At 40.2% G+C, this 18,515-nt stretch overlaps 1 protein-coding gene across 1 annotated transcript; it reads left to right on the top strand.

Annotated features, from left to right (window-relative positions):
* Positions 1-326: 326 nt before the first annotated feature.
* On the top strand, positions 327-18,200 carry LOC139474985 (sialomucin core protein 24-like). Its single transcript, XM_071258190.1, has 4 exons — positions 327-485; positions 3,760-3,846; positions 7,529-7,609; positions 15,489-18,200. The coding sequence occupies exons 1-4, from the start codon at positions 407-409 to the stop codon at positions 15,812-15,814; spliced, it is 573 nt and encodes a 190-aa protein (XP_071114291.1). The 5' UTR covers positions 327-406; the 3' UTR covers positions 15,815-18,200.
* The last annotated feature ends 315 nt before the right edge of the window (positions 18,201-18,515 follow it).

The following is an 18,515-nucleotide window of genomic DNA, read 5'->3' as shown; positions in this document are numbered from 1 at the left end:
GCATTTCGTAATGTCTAACACAATAATACTTGTTCTTTGAATTGTTATAATTAGAACGCGCTATTTAACATCTATCCACGTCACATTCAGACAGTCAAAAGATTTTTTTTCGCGTTTCATTCATAAAATGATCGTCTGGGGAAAAAATGATTTAGAGCCCGAGTAAGTCTTGTTTACTGCGTTCCTGCAAAATAAGAAGGAAAATATTAATACAAAAGAACCTACATTGTTTTGATAAAGACACGACGAAATGATATCGATACATACTATACATTATTATTTTTATTGCACAAAATGAATATTCACTGCATATTTCGTCCCGGAAGTGCAACTCCATTACACGTTTCAAGGAAGAACCGATCGTCAGGTCACTGTCTACACGTTCTGTTTGACCAGCGCCGAGAAAATGATTCGAACTGTGTTGTCAACGTTGCTCATCGCCTTTGCTTTTCATTTGTGTTTTCTGTCAACAAGTCACGGCGAAGGTAAATATGAAAATCTCTCCATTCGAGCGGGATCGTCTGTGATTTGGAAACCGAAAGTTCAGTAAATAGTACACCTGTCATCGTGGGTCGTCTGTCATCACCGAGATCTGGCAGTACAATTTGACTTATACTAAAATCGGCCTTATCACCCCGAAAGGTTTATGAGAAATTTGTAGCTATGTAACCATATCTCACATCTCTCTGGTGATTGTTTTGATCCCTGACTTCTCACTGAGGCTAGAAACCTCACCAGGCATTGACACCACGTCGGGATTTAGTGTCACACACGCAGATCGGAATATGATACGTCAGTCTTAATATTGTGCCACTGTCGGAGTATATCTCCACACTAATCAACGTGTAACAACAACAACAACTAATTTGCGACATTATCTAACCTCCTACCATATCAGAGTTTTTTTTAAAGGTAAGTGCAGTATTAATCTTATTTTACAATCTAAATAGGATGGATAATATCTCCACTAACAGTGTTTTCGAGAAAACACACCACTTAGTAAAAAACATGGCCTATAAATAGATGTACAACATAACCAATTACTACAGAGGCAACTTCGTATATCAGAATTTGTGATACTGGAAATAAGTTATTCATTTATCAAATCATGAGGTAATGTTTTACCCATATCCAATAATAACGACATGACTTGGGCCTTATTTATGACAAAAGACAGTGGCAGTCTTCTGGTATTGGCAGTGATGAAAATGTCCATAATATAGAAAATGGCCAAATGGGAGTTAGAGAAGACAGTCACAGTGTCAGAGAAAAACAGCCAAAATGTACAGAGATAACCGTCAAATGCACAGAGAGAAAACAACCACTAAATTATATTCAGTGTGAACAATAAGGATAAATTGTTAAAGGTGAAAGAGTGATATAAACAAAGGTTCATCACAAGTGTTTCTTAATATGAGAAATATCTCTTAGTCACATTATAATTGGTCATTGTCGAGCCTTTGGCAAGTAAAATAGCAATTAAGTGGACGAGGTTGATATTTCACATATTATTAAATATGAGTGGTGAATTCTATTTATCATTTCTACCTTCATGTATTCCCCACTTCAGGGATTTATCTAGATGGAGTATACCCAGGTCGCCTAATTTCCTAAACCAATTAATACCCACATTGTCTAATTACTGGTCAGCCCAGATTGCCTAACAGGCTCATATTCGGCCCCAAGTCTGCCCCAAATGTCAGTAAAAATCCCAAATTAAAAAAAAACAAGTTCAAGTGACTATGTTATGGCTTTGTAGAGGTAACTTGTAAATCACTGTCAACAGGGCCAATAAGGTGGAAGAGGCATTTGTGCCTAGTTTTGCATTATTGCACAGTGCAATGTTAAATTCCTCTGAATTCATGGTACTTTTTAAAATAATAATCCCAATTTTGAACGAAATAATGATTTCCCCCCATAATTTGCTTGCTATGGGCACTATGTTTAGAATCCTAGATATATCCCTGCCATTTAGAAACAAATACCAAATGTTCTTATTGTACCATGTATGGTAATGGGTATTTTATATTTAAATCACCGATTGATCATAGGAGCAACCCATGAACTAGGTGGTTATGGTGTCATGGCTATATATGGCTGGGGGCACGGGTGGCCCAGTTGTCTAAGGTGCCGCAATTCGCTGTGCAGAGTTGCGTCCCTTGGGCACGCCAGAAACCTATAATTGTGGGTTCGAATCCCGGTTCGCCCCGATTATGTTTCTAGGTTTGTCAGCACCATACCCGTGCTCATGGGTTTCACCGAAGTGGTAAACGTCTAAGACCTGCATCACTTCGGGCTTTCCTCACACATTAAGCTGACACGCCGAGATATAACTGGAATATTGTTAAAAGTAATCTCACACTTACCATGCTTACTCCAACCAAGGCTATAAATGAAAAATGATGTTGTTTTTTACTGATTTGTACACATGGTACACAAAAATTGTAGAATAGTATTGATATGGAATGTTTCTTAAAATGAATTTGTTTCCGCATGATCAGAGTGAAATTAGGAGTGTAACGACATATCGAACTGTCGACATTTCAGTAGTTGCAATTAGTTATAAAAAAGCATAAATTATGCAAATTTCAAACCTGCCTGAGTGTTGATTAGCACCTTCAGATTAAAGTTATTTCCCTATGGTTTGAGTAGTGACAGGGATGTAAATTGTCAACACTTTAATATTGTTGGCAATACTTTATTCATTTCTACTACATACAATACAATTGCAACAGTGAAAATAGCCCCCAAACATTTTGTGGTACTTTGTAACACAATATAGTCATATTGATCCTGAGAGAATATTTTCGCAAATTTATATGTATTCAAATAGGCTTTGCAGCAGTAGAGATTTGCACTAGTCCTATAGTGCTTCCCCAAATTGGCCGGTAGTTAAGGTATCATAAGGGCAAGAAGAAATTTGCCATTTTTAAGGGTTTTGTTATATGTTATCATTTTAAGGACTTGTGGACTTGAAGTTTTAGTTTATGTCGCTGCTTTATACATCCTTAGTTGAGATATGACTACATTAAGTCTGGGGTATGGGTGGCCCAGTAGTCGAAGGCGCCACAGTTTGCTGTGCAGAGTTGAGTCCCTTGGGCATGCCAGAAGCCTATGATTGTGGGGTCAAATCCCGGTTCGCCATGATAAAGTTTCTAGGTTTGTCAGCACCATACCCGCGCTTGTGGTTTTCAACAAAGTGGTAAAACGTCTGAGATCTGCATCACTTTCCTCCTGCGCTAGGCTGACACGCCGTGATATAACTGGGTTACTGTTCAAAATGGCGTTAGGCACAACTCACTCACTCACTCACACACAAGATGTCCAGCCATGCCTCTGGCTAACATGTCAATAGTGATCATGGAAATAGAGCACATAAAATGGATGTGAACATGAACAACGAGCAAAATGAAAGTAATTTTGTTTCGAATTCTTTAAATCTTATAATCATGGTATAAATTTTGGAATATTCTACTGTCTGTTACAAAGTATTGGCGAAAGTTGTGAACAAGGTAATCAATCGGATGAGCAGACAGGAAAGTGCTGTAATGTGATTAAAACAATCCGAAAGTTGGTTTGACATGTTTGTATTCCTAAGACAAAAAATGTTAAAGGTACCTCACTCATATGCATCTACCTTGAGTGAGTGAGTGAGGAGTAAATATTTAGTAGTTTTGCATAAGTTTTTGCAGTGATTGGCGGCTTATCTGCCTTGCTCATCTTTCTTAGATTGTTAATTTTTTTATGTTTATGTTTCAGATGTTGACTGTACGACTCTCAACACCTCTGCAAACTGTTGTGCTAGTGCCTGTATGTTTCTCAACTGCCCAGAGGATAATTCAACAGGTATAAATTGGATATTGATCAACAGTTCATGAGTTCACATACATAATGTTAAAAATTAACAATGAGGTCATGGGGTCCTTGTCATAACACAATTTAAAAGTTACAAATTTGGTGGGTCCTGATATGCTTGGCTCAAGTACTTTAGAGGCAAACCTCAAGGACCCCAGGAACCATGTTAATTTTGAAAAGTGTTATATCGTGTTATATTTTGTTTGTGTTTGTTAATTACTGAACGGGGGGTGGCATTATGTTTCTAGGATTAGCGCTAAGTCGATCGTATCTCCCATTCTTTAACACTGACTTATGACAATCGTAGCGCTAAGATCGCTTTGTGGAACGGGTCCCTGCACCACTGCAGGCTTCAAATCCAGATTAAGTTGACAAGCTCTGATATCACTGGGATCCTTCTCAAAGTGGCGTTAAGCCCAACTCACTTCCTCACTCGTTTTTGAATGCCGCGCTCAGCAACATTCCAGTATGTCAGTATTCCATGGTTCTATCCTGTACCCCTGCCAGTGTTAGAAATCGGCACTAGTCCTGTAGTCCTTGTCCAACTCCTCAATAGTTTAGTTATCATAAGGACTGGTAGAAATTTGCCATTTTTAGGGTTTTTGCTGTCTGTTATCAATATAAGGACTAGTGGACTAAACACACTAAAAAGTTTTCTCCCGCTGCCTGTTTGGATACAGGGCAGAATAGCAGCGTTAGAAATTGGCACTGGTCCTGTAGTCCTTACCAAACTGCCCAATAGTACAGGTATCCTAAGGACTAGTAGAAATTGGCCCATTTTAAGGGTTTTGCTATATGTTATCATTATAAGGACTAGTGGACAAAAACTTTTAGTTTCTAACCCTGAATACTTCCCTTCACCCTTCTTCCAATGCATGTTGTCATGGCCATATAACTTATAAGCTAAATCTTAGATGATTACAAAGTAGATACAATTGAATTTATGGATGTAATTTACTGTAATGATGACATTTCTGTATAGATCCCTATACCGTTGTCAAGCAACAGTACAAGGATCTATACTGTTTATACTGGTTATACTGTGTTGCCTCGCTCTACATTGAAAACACAGTATGTTTATCTCCTAATTGTGTCCACTTTGCCTATCAAACAGTTCTTAGATGTATGTTGGCCATTGCCCATAGCACAGTCACCATAATAAGCACCCCAAGCTTTTAGAAAATTGACTGAGAATGGGTGCTTATTGAAACCATACACCAGCTGTATTTGTTTTCAGGGATCGAGTTGTAGTGAACAAACTAGTTCAAACATCGATGAAACTAAAACGTTTCTGATAAGTCACTTGACAATTAGGATTATTATCATGATTATGTAACACTTCTGAGCTACTGTCTTTTTTAATAATGTGTCATATACATAACAATATAATCACATTTTGGGTTTGGTACATGGGTGCATGTAAACATAATCTACATTGTGAAGATATATAACAGATTAGTCTAAAAGTTGATCAAGGTGCTTAATATGGTGAATACAGTGTATATGTATTTGATTGATATGAAATATGAAATTTGTTTGAACTGTTTAAGGTTTTTAAGTATTGGGCTTAATTATGGATATATATATGGCCGGGACCAAATATATATATATATATCCGTATAACTATGGTTATGACGAACTAGAATTAGTGGCCTTTTGAGTTTGTTAGTTTACTGTAATTGCTATAATAGACATTATGATTTAACATGTCATTGAATTTCCTGTTATGCTAGGCATTGTTTCTTTATCCTGTCTATGCAAAGATTGAGACTACCCTGCAGTTGTATCGAAACTAAGCCGGAAATAGCAGTCAGCTGTGTACATATGTTTTGTTCCAATCTACCGGTTATTCTTTTTCAAGATTTCCAATAACATAACTTCAAAGAATTTTTGTGCACTGATTGGAACAAATAGTTAAACTATTAATTTGCTGGGAATAATAATTTTTGATATTGCGTTCTCTTTCATTATATATGAAATTAAAATAATAACATTGAGTGTAGTGCTTTGGTACATTGTGGATACTTTTTAAGTATGAAACAGTTTGATGAGTTCCCGGTAAGTCTCCTGCGGTATAGATCTAGCTACAGTCAAACACTGTTGTGTCAAACTTTGATGTGTCAAACTTAAATTTGTTGAAGTAAAAGCTTGGTCCCTGATAATTCCATCTTTTTTCATCAAGTTTGGTTGTGTGGAGCCCTGGATGACTCGTAAGTATTCATGAAGGCCCCTTCAACTTAAACGCAACAGTGTTTGACTGTATTCTCATCGCGAAACAGCACTAGAAACTAACAGTTTTCGTCCACTAGTCCTTATAATGATAACATACAGGAAAACCCTTAAAAAGGGCAAATTTCTACTAGTCCTTATGATACCTTTACCACTGGGCAGTTTGGCAAGGACTATAGGACTAGTGCCAATTTCTAACGCTGCAAAAACAAAATGTTGATAGTTTTTTTATATATATATATATATATTGCTCCAAAATATTCAAGACCCAATTACTTTCAATTAACTTGTGTACAGAAACGCATGCATTAAATGAAAAACTCAAATGTATAAAAACAGCACGTGTAAATACCCAATGAAGATTTTTCAGCATGTGTACAAAGGAGCTAATTTCTGAAACACAATTCGAGTCAAGCCCATTAAATTTAGAACAGGTATCATGGTTCTATACATCTAAAACATTATTTCATTTTTTTTAAAATCTGAAAATGTTTACTCATTTGGGGAAAAACCCAACTGAGTGATGAATAGAATTAGATGAGTGAAAAAATATTAGTTACCCAATGAAAAATGTAATAACCCAATTAAAAGAGAAACTCAATTGCTCAAAAAGTTATATAGAGCTCTGTATCCATTCACTGATAAAACTCAGGTTTATCTCATAGCGTGATTGGGGGCACGGGTGGCCCAGTCGTCTAAGGCGCCGCGATTCGCTGTGCAGAGTTGCGTCCCCTGGACACACCAGAAACCTATGATTGTGGGTTCGAATCCCGGTTCACCCCGATTATGTTTCTAGGTTTGTCAGCACCATACCCGTGCTCGTGGGTTTCACCGAAGTGGTAAACGTCTGAGACCTGCATCACTTCGGGCTTTCCTCCCACATGAAGGTGACACGCCGCGATATAACTGGAATAATGTTAAAAGCGGCGTTAAAACCCAACTCACTCACTCACTCATAGCGTGATTGCTGTGACTATGTAAAGCAAGCCGTATTGACCATGGTAAACGGAAGTTGTTAAGCATGCCTTCTAACACACAAGTTTGCCAAACTAAATGTAAATGATTATTATTGAATGAAAATGTCAAATAGATAATTAACATAAGTTATTAACATAAGTCCAGATAAATACAATGAATGGTTTTTTTAACATCCGCAGGAAAACACCCTAATTTAATCCTGTTGCTAGGATTAACTTGAGTACACATACATTTGTTAATGGTATGCTATTTCCAGTAACCTGAAGATGTGTGATTGTGGTGAAAATTTTTAATTTATGGGAGCCTTGATTAAACTGAATTCGCGGTATTGCGAAGTGGGGGGAGGGTGTTATTGCGAAAATACAAATGTCCTATTGGCCAAATAATTTTGGAATCCCTGGTGTGAAATAAGATAGTTTTTTCCTGGCTTTGATACTTGATGTGTTGTTGTTTTTTTGGTTACTAGGCTGTTACAATCTGACCATCAACATGAACGAAACCTGCCCCCTAACAGCGCAGACCAATCAGACGATCATGACATGCAAAGGTTGGTATGAAATGCTCTAACATATCCTGTTTATTGGTTAGTTATGGGTATAGGATTGAGTTTCTTCTTGCAATTTATTTCCTCTTAGGAGCGCCATCATATATGAACATTTATTCATTTAGTCATGTTTATAGATATATATATATCTTCAAAAGTTGTAAATAAGGCTAATTGTCAATAGACCGGGGAATACCATATGTTACAAATTGCAGTCTGCTTGTGTGTTGGCTGAAACACATGATGCAGGATGTTTGCAATGGCATGATAGGGAAATCATTTTGAAAAATATTAACTGGCGAATTACACAGATGATATTTATTTGATATCTCGAAAAAACTTACTCATGTTTTGAAAACAAAATTTTCATTGCATTTATATGCAATCTGGTTTTCTTCTCCAGAAAACCTGCAGGCTGTGCACAGTTTATCCTGTGATATGAGCTAGATATTATTCACAGTGAGAATCCATCCCACCTGGGTGTTACCTTTACCTACGAAACTAGGGGTCTGGGGACCCCCATTAATTGATTTCTAGGGTCCTTTCAGGAAATACGAGGGACCTGTAGACTAATGAAATCTTGTAGTGTAGTGTACTGTTAATAAGATTTAATAATTACTTTACTTACAAGCAGTGTTTGAAATAGCTGCCTGTCGGTTGTTTATTGGAAACCCAGGCGGTTTAGTGAGCTGGTTTTTGGCTGTACACTGATAATGACTGACATACAAGTACATGTGTTAGTAGCCATATGTTTGAAAATCTAAGGACCATTACACACGTCAGCCAAGCAGTTTAGCGTAATGGCCTCAATATGCCATAAAGTAGGGCCAGTAAAATAGGAGGGCTGGCATTTTTTGGTTAACAATCCCTCCTGGCCTGTGAACTTTAGAAATTGATTGCATGCACTAATTGCAAGTCCTTTTTATTTCTTGTCAAGAACTGAGTATTAGGTACTTTACTGTGCATCCCCCAGGATGCAATATTGTTTCTTTCTGAGGCCATTCTATACATACAAAGTGGATGCACATTTCCACATTAAGTAAAACTCTTCACACATTCTCACACACTCACTCACTGACCATGCCAACTCACTCATCGTCACTCTCTCACTGAACATGCTAATTCACTCATCGTCACTCTCTCAATGACCATGCTAACTCACTCATCGTCACTCACTCACTGACCATGCTAACTCACTCATCGTCACTCACTCACTGACCATGCTAACTCACTCATCGTCACTCTCACTGACCATGCTAATTCACTCATCGTCACTCTCTCAATGACCATGCTAACTCACTCATCGTCACTCTCTCAATGACCATGCTAACTCACTCATCGTCACTCACTCACTGACCATGCTAACTCACTCATCGTCACTCTCTCACTGACCATGCCAACTCACTCATCGTCACTCACTCACTGACCATGCTAACTCACTCATCGTCACTCACTCACTGACCATGGTAACTCACTCATCGTCACTCTCACTGACCATGCCAACTCACTCATCGTCACTCACTCACTGACCATGCCAACTCACTCATCGTCACTCTCTCACTGACCATGCTAATTCACTCATCGTCACTCTCTCAATGACCATGCTAACTCACTCATCGTCACTCACTCACTGACCATGCTAACTCACTCATCGTCACTCACTCACTGACCATGCTAACTCACTTATTGTCACTCTCTCAATGACCATGCTAACTCACTCATCGTCACTCTCCCACTGACCATGCTAACTCACTCTCTCTTTGACCATGATAACTCACTCTCTCACTGACCATGCTAACTCACTCATCATCACCCTCTCAATGACCATGCTAACTTACTCATGGTCACTCTCTCACTGACCATGCCAACTCACTCATCGTCACTCTCTCACTGACCATGCCAACTCACTCATCGTCACTCTCTCACTGACCATGCTAATTCACTCATCGTCACTCTCTCACTGACCATGCTAATTCACTCATCGTCACTCTCTCAATGACCATGCTAACTCACTCATCGTCACTCACTCACTGACCATGCTAACTTACTCATGGTCACTCTCTCACTGACCATGATAACTCACTCATCGTCACTCACTCACTGACCATGCTAACTCACTCATCGTCACTCACTCACTGACCATGCTAACTCACTCATCGTCACTCACTCACTGACCATGCTAACTCACTTATTGTCACTCTCTCAATGACCATGCTAACTCACTCATCGTCACTCTCCCACTGACCATGCTAACTCACTCATTGTCACTCTCTCACTGACCATGCTAACTCACTCATTTCTCTCACTCACTGACCATGATAACTCACTCTCTCACTGACCATGATAACTCACTCATCGTCACTCACTCACTGACCATGCTAACTCACTCATCGTCACTCTCTCAATGACCATGATAACTTACTCATGGTCACTCTCTCACTGACCATGATAACTCACTCATCGTCACTCTCTCAATGACCATGCTAACTTACTCATGGTCACTCTCTCACTGACCATGATAACTCACTCATCGTCACTCTCTCAATGACCATGATAACTCACTCATCGTCACTCACTCACTGACCATGCTAACTCACTCATCGTCACTCTCTCAATGACCATGCTAACTTACTCATGGTCACTCTCTCACTGACCATGATAACTCACTCATCGTCACTCTCTCACTGACCATGCTAACTCACTCATCGTCACTCTCTCAATGACCATGATAACTCACTCATCGTCACTCACTCACTGACCATGCTAACTTACTCATGGTCACTCTCTCACTGACCATGCTAACTCACTCTCTCTTTGACCATGCTAACTCACTCATGGTCACTCTCTCACTGACCATGCTAACTCACTCTCTCTTTGACCATGATAACTCACTCATCGTCACTCTCTCACTGACCATGCTAACTCACTCATCGTCACTCTCTCACTGACCATGCTAACTCACTCTCTCTTTGACCATGATAACTCACTCATCGTCACTCTCTCACTGACCATGCTAACTTACTCATGGTCACTCTCTCACTGACCATGATAACTCACTCATTGTCACTCTCTCAATGACCATGCTAACTCACTCTCTCTTTGACCATGATAACTCACTCATTGTCACTCTCTCACTGACCATGCTAACTCACTCATTGTCACTCTCTCAATGACCATGCTAACTCACTCATTGTCACTCTCTCAATGACCATGCTAACTCACTCTCTCACTGACCATGCTAACTCACTCATTGTCACTCTCTCACTGACCATGCTAACTTACTCATCGTCACTCTCTCACTGACCATGATAACTCACTCATTGTCACTCTCTCAATGACCATGCTAACTCACTCTCTCTTTGACCATGATAACTCACTCATTGTCACTCTCTCACTGACCATGCTAACTCACTCATTGTCACTCTCTCAATGACCATGCTAACTCACTCATTGTCACTCTCTCAATGACCATGCTAACTCACTCTCTCACTGACCATGCTAACTCACTCATTGTCACTCTCTCACTGACCATGCTAACTCACTCATTTCTCTCACTGACCATGCTAACTCACTCATTGTCACTCTCTCAATGACCATGCTAACTCACTCTCTCACTGACCATGCTAACTCACTCATTGTCACTCTCTCACTGACCATGCTAACTCACTCATTTCTCTCACTGACCATGCTAACTCACTCATTGTCGCTCTCCAATTGACCATGCTAACTCACTCTCTCTTTGACCATGCTAACTCACTCTCTCACGAACCATGGTAACTCACTCTCTCACTGACCCTGCTGTCTCACTCATTGTCACTCACTCACTGACCATGCTAACTCACTCATTGTCACTCTCTCAATGACCATGCTAACTCACTCATTGTCACTCTCTCAATGACCATGCTAACTCACTCTCTCACTGACCATGCTAACTCACTCATTGTCACTCTCTCACTGACCATGCTAACTCATTTCTCTCACTGACCATGCTAACTCACTCATTTCTCTCACTGAACATGCTAACTCACTCATTTCTCTCACTGACCATGCTAACTCACTCATCGTCACTCTCTCACTGACCATGCTAACTCACTCTCTCACTGTCTATGGTAACTCACTCTCTCACTGACCATGGTAACTCACTCTCTCACTGATCATGCTAACTCACTCTCTCACTGACCATGCTAACTTACTCTCTCACTGACTATACTAACTCACTCTCACTGTCTATGGTAACTCACTCTCTCACTGACCATACTAACTCACTCTCTCACTGACTATACTAACTCACTCTCACTGTCTATGGTAACTCACTCTCTCACTGACCATGCTAACTCACTCTCTCACTGACCATGCTAACTCACTCTCTCACTGTCTATGGTAACTCACTCTCTCACTGACCATGCTAACTCACTCTCACTGACCATACTAACTCACTCTCTCACTGTCTATGGTAACTCACTCTCTCACTGACCATGCTAACTCACTCTCTCACTGACCATGCTAACTCACTCTCTCACTGACCATGCTAACTCACTCTCTCACTGACCATGCTAACTCACTCTCTCACTGTCTATGGTAACTCACTCTCTCACTGACCATGCTAACTCACTCTCTCACTGACCATGCTAACTCACTCTCTCACTGACCATACTAACTCACTCTCTCACTGACCATGCTAACTCACTCTCTCACTGACCATGCTAACTCACTCTCACTGTCTATGGTAACTCACTCTCTCACTGACCATACTAACTCACTCTCTCACTGACTATACTAACTCACTCTCACTGTCTATGGTAACTCACTCTCTCACTGACCATGCTAACTCACTCTCTCACTGACCATGCTAACTCACTCTCTCACTGTCTATGGTAACTCACTCTCTCACTGACCATGCTAACTCACTCTCACTGACCATACTAACTCACTCTCTCACTGTCTATGGTAACTCACTCTCTCACTGACCATGCTAACTCACTCTCTCACTGACCATGCTAACTCACTCTCTCACTGTCTATGGTAACTCACTCTCTCATTGACCATGCTAACTCACTCTCACTGACCATACTAACTCACTCTCTCACTGACCATGCTAACTCACTCTCTCACTGTCTATGGTAACTCACTCTCTCACTGACCATGCTAACTCACTCTCTCACTGATCATGCTAACTCACTCTCCCACTGACCATGCTAACTCACTCTCTCACTGACCATACTAACTCACTCTCTCACTGACCATGCTAACTCACTCTCTCACTGACCATGCTAACTAACTCTCTCACTGACCATACTAACTCACTGTCACTGTCTATGGTAACTCACTCTCTCACTGACCATGGTAACTTACTCTCTCACTGATCATGCTAACTCACTCTCTCACTGATCATACTAACTCACTCTCTCACTGTCTATGGTAACTCACTCTCTCATTGACCATGGTAACTCACTCTCTCACTGACCATGCTAACTCACTCTCTCACTGACCATACTAACTCACTCTCTCACTGTCTATGGTAACTCACTCTCTCATTGACCATGGTAACTCACTCTCTCACTGACCATACTAACTCACTCTCTCACTGACCATACTAACTCACTCTCTCACTGTCTATGGTAACTCACTCTCTCACTGACCATGGTAACTCACTCTCTCACTGACCATGCTAACTCACTCTCTCACTGACCATGCTAACTCACTCTCTCACTGACCATGGTAACTCACTCTCTCATTGACCATACTAACTCACTCTCTCACTGTCTATGGTAACTCACTCTCTCATTGACCATGCTAACTCACTCTCTCACTGAGTATACTAGCTCACTCTCTCACTGACCATGGTAACTCACTCTCTCACTGACCATACTAACTCACTCTCTCACTGTCTATGGTAACTCACTCTCTCACTGACCATACTAACTCACTCTCTCACTGTCTATGGTAACTCACTCTCTCACTGACCATGCTAACTCACTCTCTCACTGTCTATGGTAACTCACTCTCTCACTGACCATACTAACTCACTCTCTCACTGTCTATGGTAACTCACTCTCTCACTGACCATACTAACTCACTCTCTCACTGTCTATGGTAACTCACTCTCTCACTGACCATACTAACTCACTCTCTCACTGACCATGGTAACTCACTCTCTCACTGACCATACTAACTCACTCTCTCACTGACCATACTAACTCACTCTCTCACTGTCTATGGTAACTCACTCTCTCACTGTCTATGGTAACTCACTCTCTCACTGACCATGGTAACTCACTCTCTCACTGACCATGCTAACTCACTCTCTCACTGACCATGCTAACTCACTCTCTCACTGACCATGCTAACTCACTCTCTCACTGACCATGGTAACTCACTCTCTCACTGACCATGCTAACTCACTCTCTCACTGACCATGCTAACTCACTCTCTCACTGACCATGCTAACTCACTCTCTCACTGACCATGGTAACTCACTCTCTCATTGACCATACTAACTCACTCTCTCACTGTCTATGGTAACTCACTCTCTCATTGACCATGGTAACTCACTCTCTCATTGACCATGCTAACTCACTCTCTCACTGACCATGCTAACTCACTCTCTCATTGACCATGGTAACTCACTCTCTCACTGACCATGCTAACTCACTCTCTCACTGACCATGGTAACTCACTCTCTCATTGACCATGCTAACTCACTCTCTCACTGAGTATACTAGCTCACTCTCTCACTGACCATGGTAACTCACTCTCTCACTGACCATACTAACTCACTCTCTCACTGACCATACTAACTCACTCTCTCACTGTCTATGGTAACTCACTCTCTCACTGACCATGCTAACTCACTCTCTCACTGACCATGCTAACTCACTCTCTCACTGACCATACTAACTCACTCTCTCACTGTCTATGGTAACTCACTCTCTCACTGACCATACTAACTCACTCTCTCACTGTCTATGGTAACTCACTCTCTCACTGACCATGCTAACTCACTCTCTCACTGTCTATGGTAACTCACTCTCTCACTGACCATACTAACTCACTCTCTCACTGTCTATGGTAACTCACTCTCTCACTGACCATACTAACTCACTCTCTCACTGTCTATGGTAACTCACTCTCTCACTGACCATACTAACTCACTCTCTCACTGTCTATGGTAACTCACTCTCTCACTGACCATGCTAACTCACTCTCTCACTGTCTATGGTAACTCACTCTCTCACTGAGTGTACTAGCTCACTCTCTCACTGTCTATGGTAACTCACTCTCTCACTGACCATACTAACTCACTCTCTCACTGTCTATGGTAACTCACTCTCTCACTGACCATACTAACTCACTCTCTCACTGTCTATGGTAACTCACTCTCTCACTGACCATGCTAACTCACTCTCTCACTGTCTATGCTAACTCACTCTCTCACTGACTATACTAACTCACTCTCACTGTCTATGGTAACTCACTCTCTCACTGACCATGCTAACTCACTCTCTCACTGACCATGCTAACTCACTCTCTCATTGACCATGCTAACTCACTCTCTCACTGACCATACTAACTCACTCTCTCACTGACCATGCTAACTCACTCTCTCACAGTCTATGGTAACTCACTCTCTCACTGACCATGGTAACTCACTCTCTCACTGACCATGCTAACTCACTCTCTCACTGACCATGCTAACTCACTCTCTCACTGACCATGCTAACTAACTCTCTCACTGACCATGCTAAGTCACTCTCTCACTGACCATGCTAACTCACTCTCTCACTGTCTATGGTAACTCACTCTCTCACTGACCATGCTAACTAACTCTCTCACTGACCATGGTAACTCACTCATTGTCAACTAATGTATTCACTTTTTTCAGGCATATCTCCATCAACTGTGGCACCAACAACTACGCCTACTGTCACCACCATCGTAACAAGTCCTTCCACGACAAACTCAACAAACACCTCAACTGCTGCACCAGAGACGTCAACTAGCACACCATCATCATCGGTGGCTCCTACTGGTCCAACGAACACTTCGACAGCAGCCACGGTTACAACCACCGCCAGCCAAGCAACTCAGCACTTTGATGGACCCTCCTTCATCGGTGGGATCGTTCTCTGTGCTGGCATTATGGCCATTGTTTTCTTTGGGTGCAAATTTTATAAAGCCCGACAAGAACGAAATTATCATACCTTATAAGTAGGAATTTGTTTTGTAATGCAGCGATAACTTTATAATCTGAATGGTTTTGAAAAATAACTTGTCTGGGTGACAAAACAAATAATACATGTAAGTGCGGTCAGCTTGTCTGGGCCTGTTTCTTGTCTATTTTCGAAACATACCAATTTCTTCTCAAGGGTATTTTGGCAAGTAATTTGTAATCTTTGCTTAAGGGACAGTTGAATCAGAATAATGATGAATTGGCTGAACAGATACGGTAACAGATTATGTAATGGAAACTAATTCCCATTAGTGCAGGGACGATACACCGATGCATTGGTGGATCGCGTTTTTTACTTCTGGATACAAGTACACTAAGTAAAAAATATTGATTCTGACCTCAAATGTTTGCTTATACAACTGTTCCACTTAATAGTGAAAACATACATATTTTCATTTGTTGTGCCATACTTCACACTGCCAACTGTAAATCAAGTATTTGGCCATCCACTCTATGAAAAAGATGGCATACACACCACAGATAAGAGCACATGCAAGTATCATGACGTATCGGATCGCACAGCTGGTGTATCGTCCCAGCCCTAATACACATGGCAGTAAATGTCAGTGTCGCCAGTCCCAAGGATGTTTGTAATTGGAAATTGATATTAAGGGGATGAATGTACTATCTGGGGCCTGAAACAAAAGGATTTGGGTCTGCCATTATTGCTTGGGATTGGTGGCTTTGTCACATATGGTTCAGTGTATACTGATCCTTTGATTAAAGGTTTGATACTAGTAATTGTGAATGAACTCCACTTTTCCTTTCTGACATATCTTAATATTTATGGGAAGGCAAGAATATGACCTGAATGTGTTTGATCTTATCTCATATGTAGGGCCCTCATGGTGTATTTTTACCGAGTGATGTGAAAATCCCTCAGCTATTACTATTTGCAGTGATTAGGTCCTGGACGCCAATGTTCATGTAAAACAGGGAGGCAATCTTACACGGAAAAGAAAATATTTAATGGATGATAACTTCTGTATTCTATTATGATGCAACGTTTCGGTAATAATCCTTATACCATTGTCAAGCAAGACACTCTGACAGTGCCAATCAAACAGTTCAATCTTCCACAGAATTCGACATCTAAACTTAGTTATTTCTGCGAATTGCGGAATTAGTTTCCACTGGTAGGTCCATTGCTGTTGATTTGAAATATCCAACAGCCCTGGGCCCTTCTGGACTTGAAGTAACATTTGTATGGCGTTGTTTAAGTTGGGGGGGGATGATTATTTAACAGATGTCATGGACGCCAACCTGTGTGAAATTAGTGCAGTCCTTCACAAGATAGCATAACAATTGGAAATTAACTACCTGAATATTTTCAGAAACAAAATTTTGTGTTTATTTCAACATTAGCTGGTTGAGACTTCTCTAGACAGGTATGCAATTCAACGTAAAAATATTTAACACCAAAGAATCTAGTATGTTCTTCTCGTACATCAGTGTGTGTTAAAAACAAAATATCCCCTAAGTCCAAAACTGTATTTTGACATCATTTCAGTAGGTTTGAATGCTAATAAACTGACACAAAATGAAAACATATAATCGACTTGAAGGTTAGAAGACTATTTAGCAGTAAATATTTACTCTGGTGACAAAGAATGATGAATGTGTGTCGTTGTCACATTGTGTTTGATTATCACAGGCCTAAATACACAGAACAATTTAATTTGATTTCTGTGGCCATATTGTCAAATTCATGTATTAACAAAATTCGAATATGCGTTTCAAAGTGTTCCAGAACATATGGACTACTATTGGTTTAGCTTTACAAGACTAAAGGAAATTTCACAGGACTCACTGTGTACAAGTTCTGAATTTCTGATTTTCCATTACTGAAACAAGTGAAAAAAGCTTTACTCGTAATTCCATCGAAATATTTTTGGCCTCTCTGTGATATATGAGTTAATAGTTCAGGCCTTCGTTGCTCCTCAACATTGTTTGTCTTTCATCACTGTTCATAGTTTCATGTACACATTCCATCAATGGTAAATTTCTACTTATTGTTTCCTAATGTCATTGACAAATTCAAATATTAAGCTCATTTGGAGTCAAAAAGAGAATTTGAATGAATATTAAGTTCATGTTTTTGCGACTAACATGGTCGGGTGGTCAGGCTCGCTGACTTGGTTGATGCATGTCATCGATCCTTATTGCATGGATCGATGCTCATGTTGTCAATCACTGGATTGTCTGGTCCAGACTCGATTATTTACAGACGGCCGTCATATAGCTGGAATATTGCTGAGTGCGGCGTTAAACATAAAAAAACAAACAAACAAATCATGTTTATTGATGTAACTTGAGTTTGTCATTCATACAATGTTTTTCTACTTTGAACTAAATGGTAGTTGGACATGAACTATTTAGTATTTAGTGAACATTTTATGACCTGTATAAAGATATGTGCCCAAGCTGAACATACTAGTTGCTACTCTTTGACATGTTTAAAAACAGTGGCATAATTACTATTTTACTAGTTTTTCGATATCGATATAGAGATGATGTTTCCATGCCTTTCAAATATATGTAACAGATAAGCATTATTTAAAGAATCTCAAGCTGGAGGTGTTGGAGAGGTAATATTTACATATTTATTCATCCGAAAGTGCTACGCTGTTCAGAATTTTATGTATGTCTTGATCATGTTGATTATAAATACCAGTTCGG

The sequence above is a fragment of the Haliotis cracherodii genome, unplaced genomic scaffold, assembly GCF_022045235.1.
Source record: "Haliotis cracherodii isolate W230 unplaced genomic scaffold, xgHalCrac1.p SCAF_3, whole genome shotgun sequence".
Lineage (NCBI taxonomy): Eukaryota > Metazoa > Mollusca > Gastropoda > Lepetellida > Haliotidae > Haliotis > Haliotis cracherodii.
This window is presented reverse-complemented; position numbering and strand designations above follow the sequence as displayed.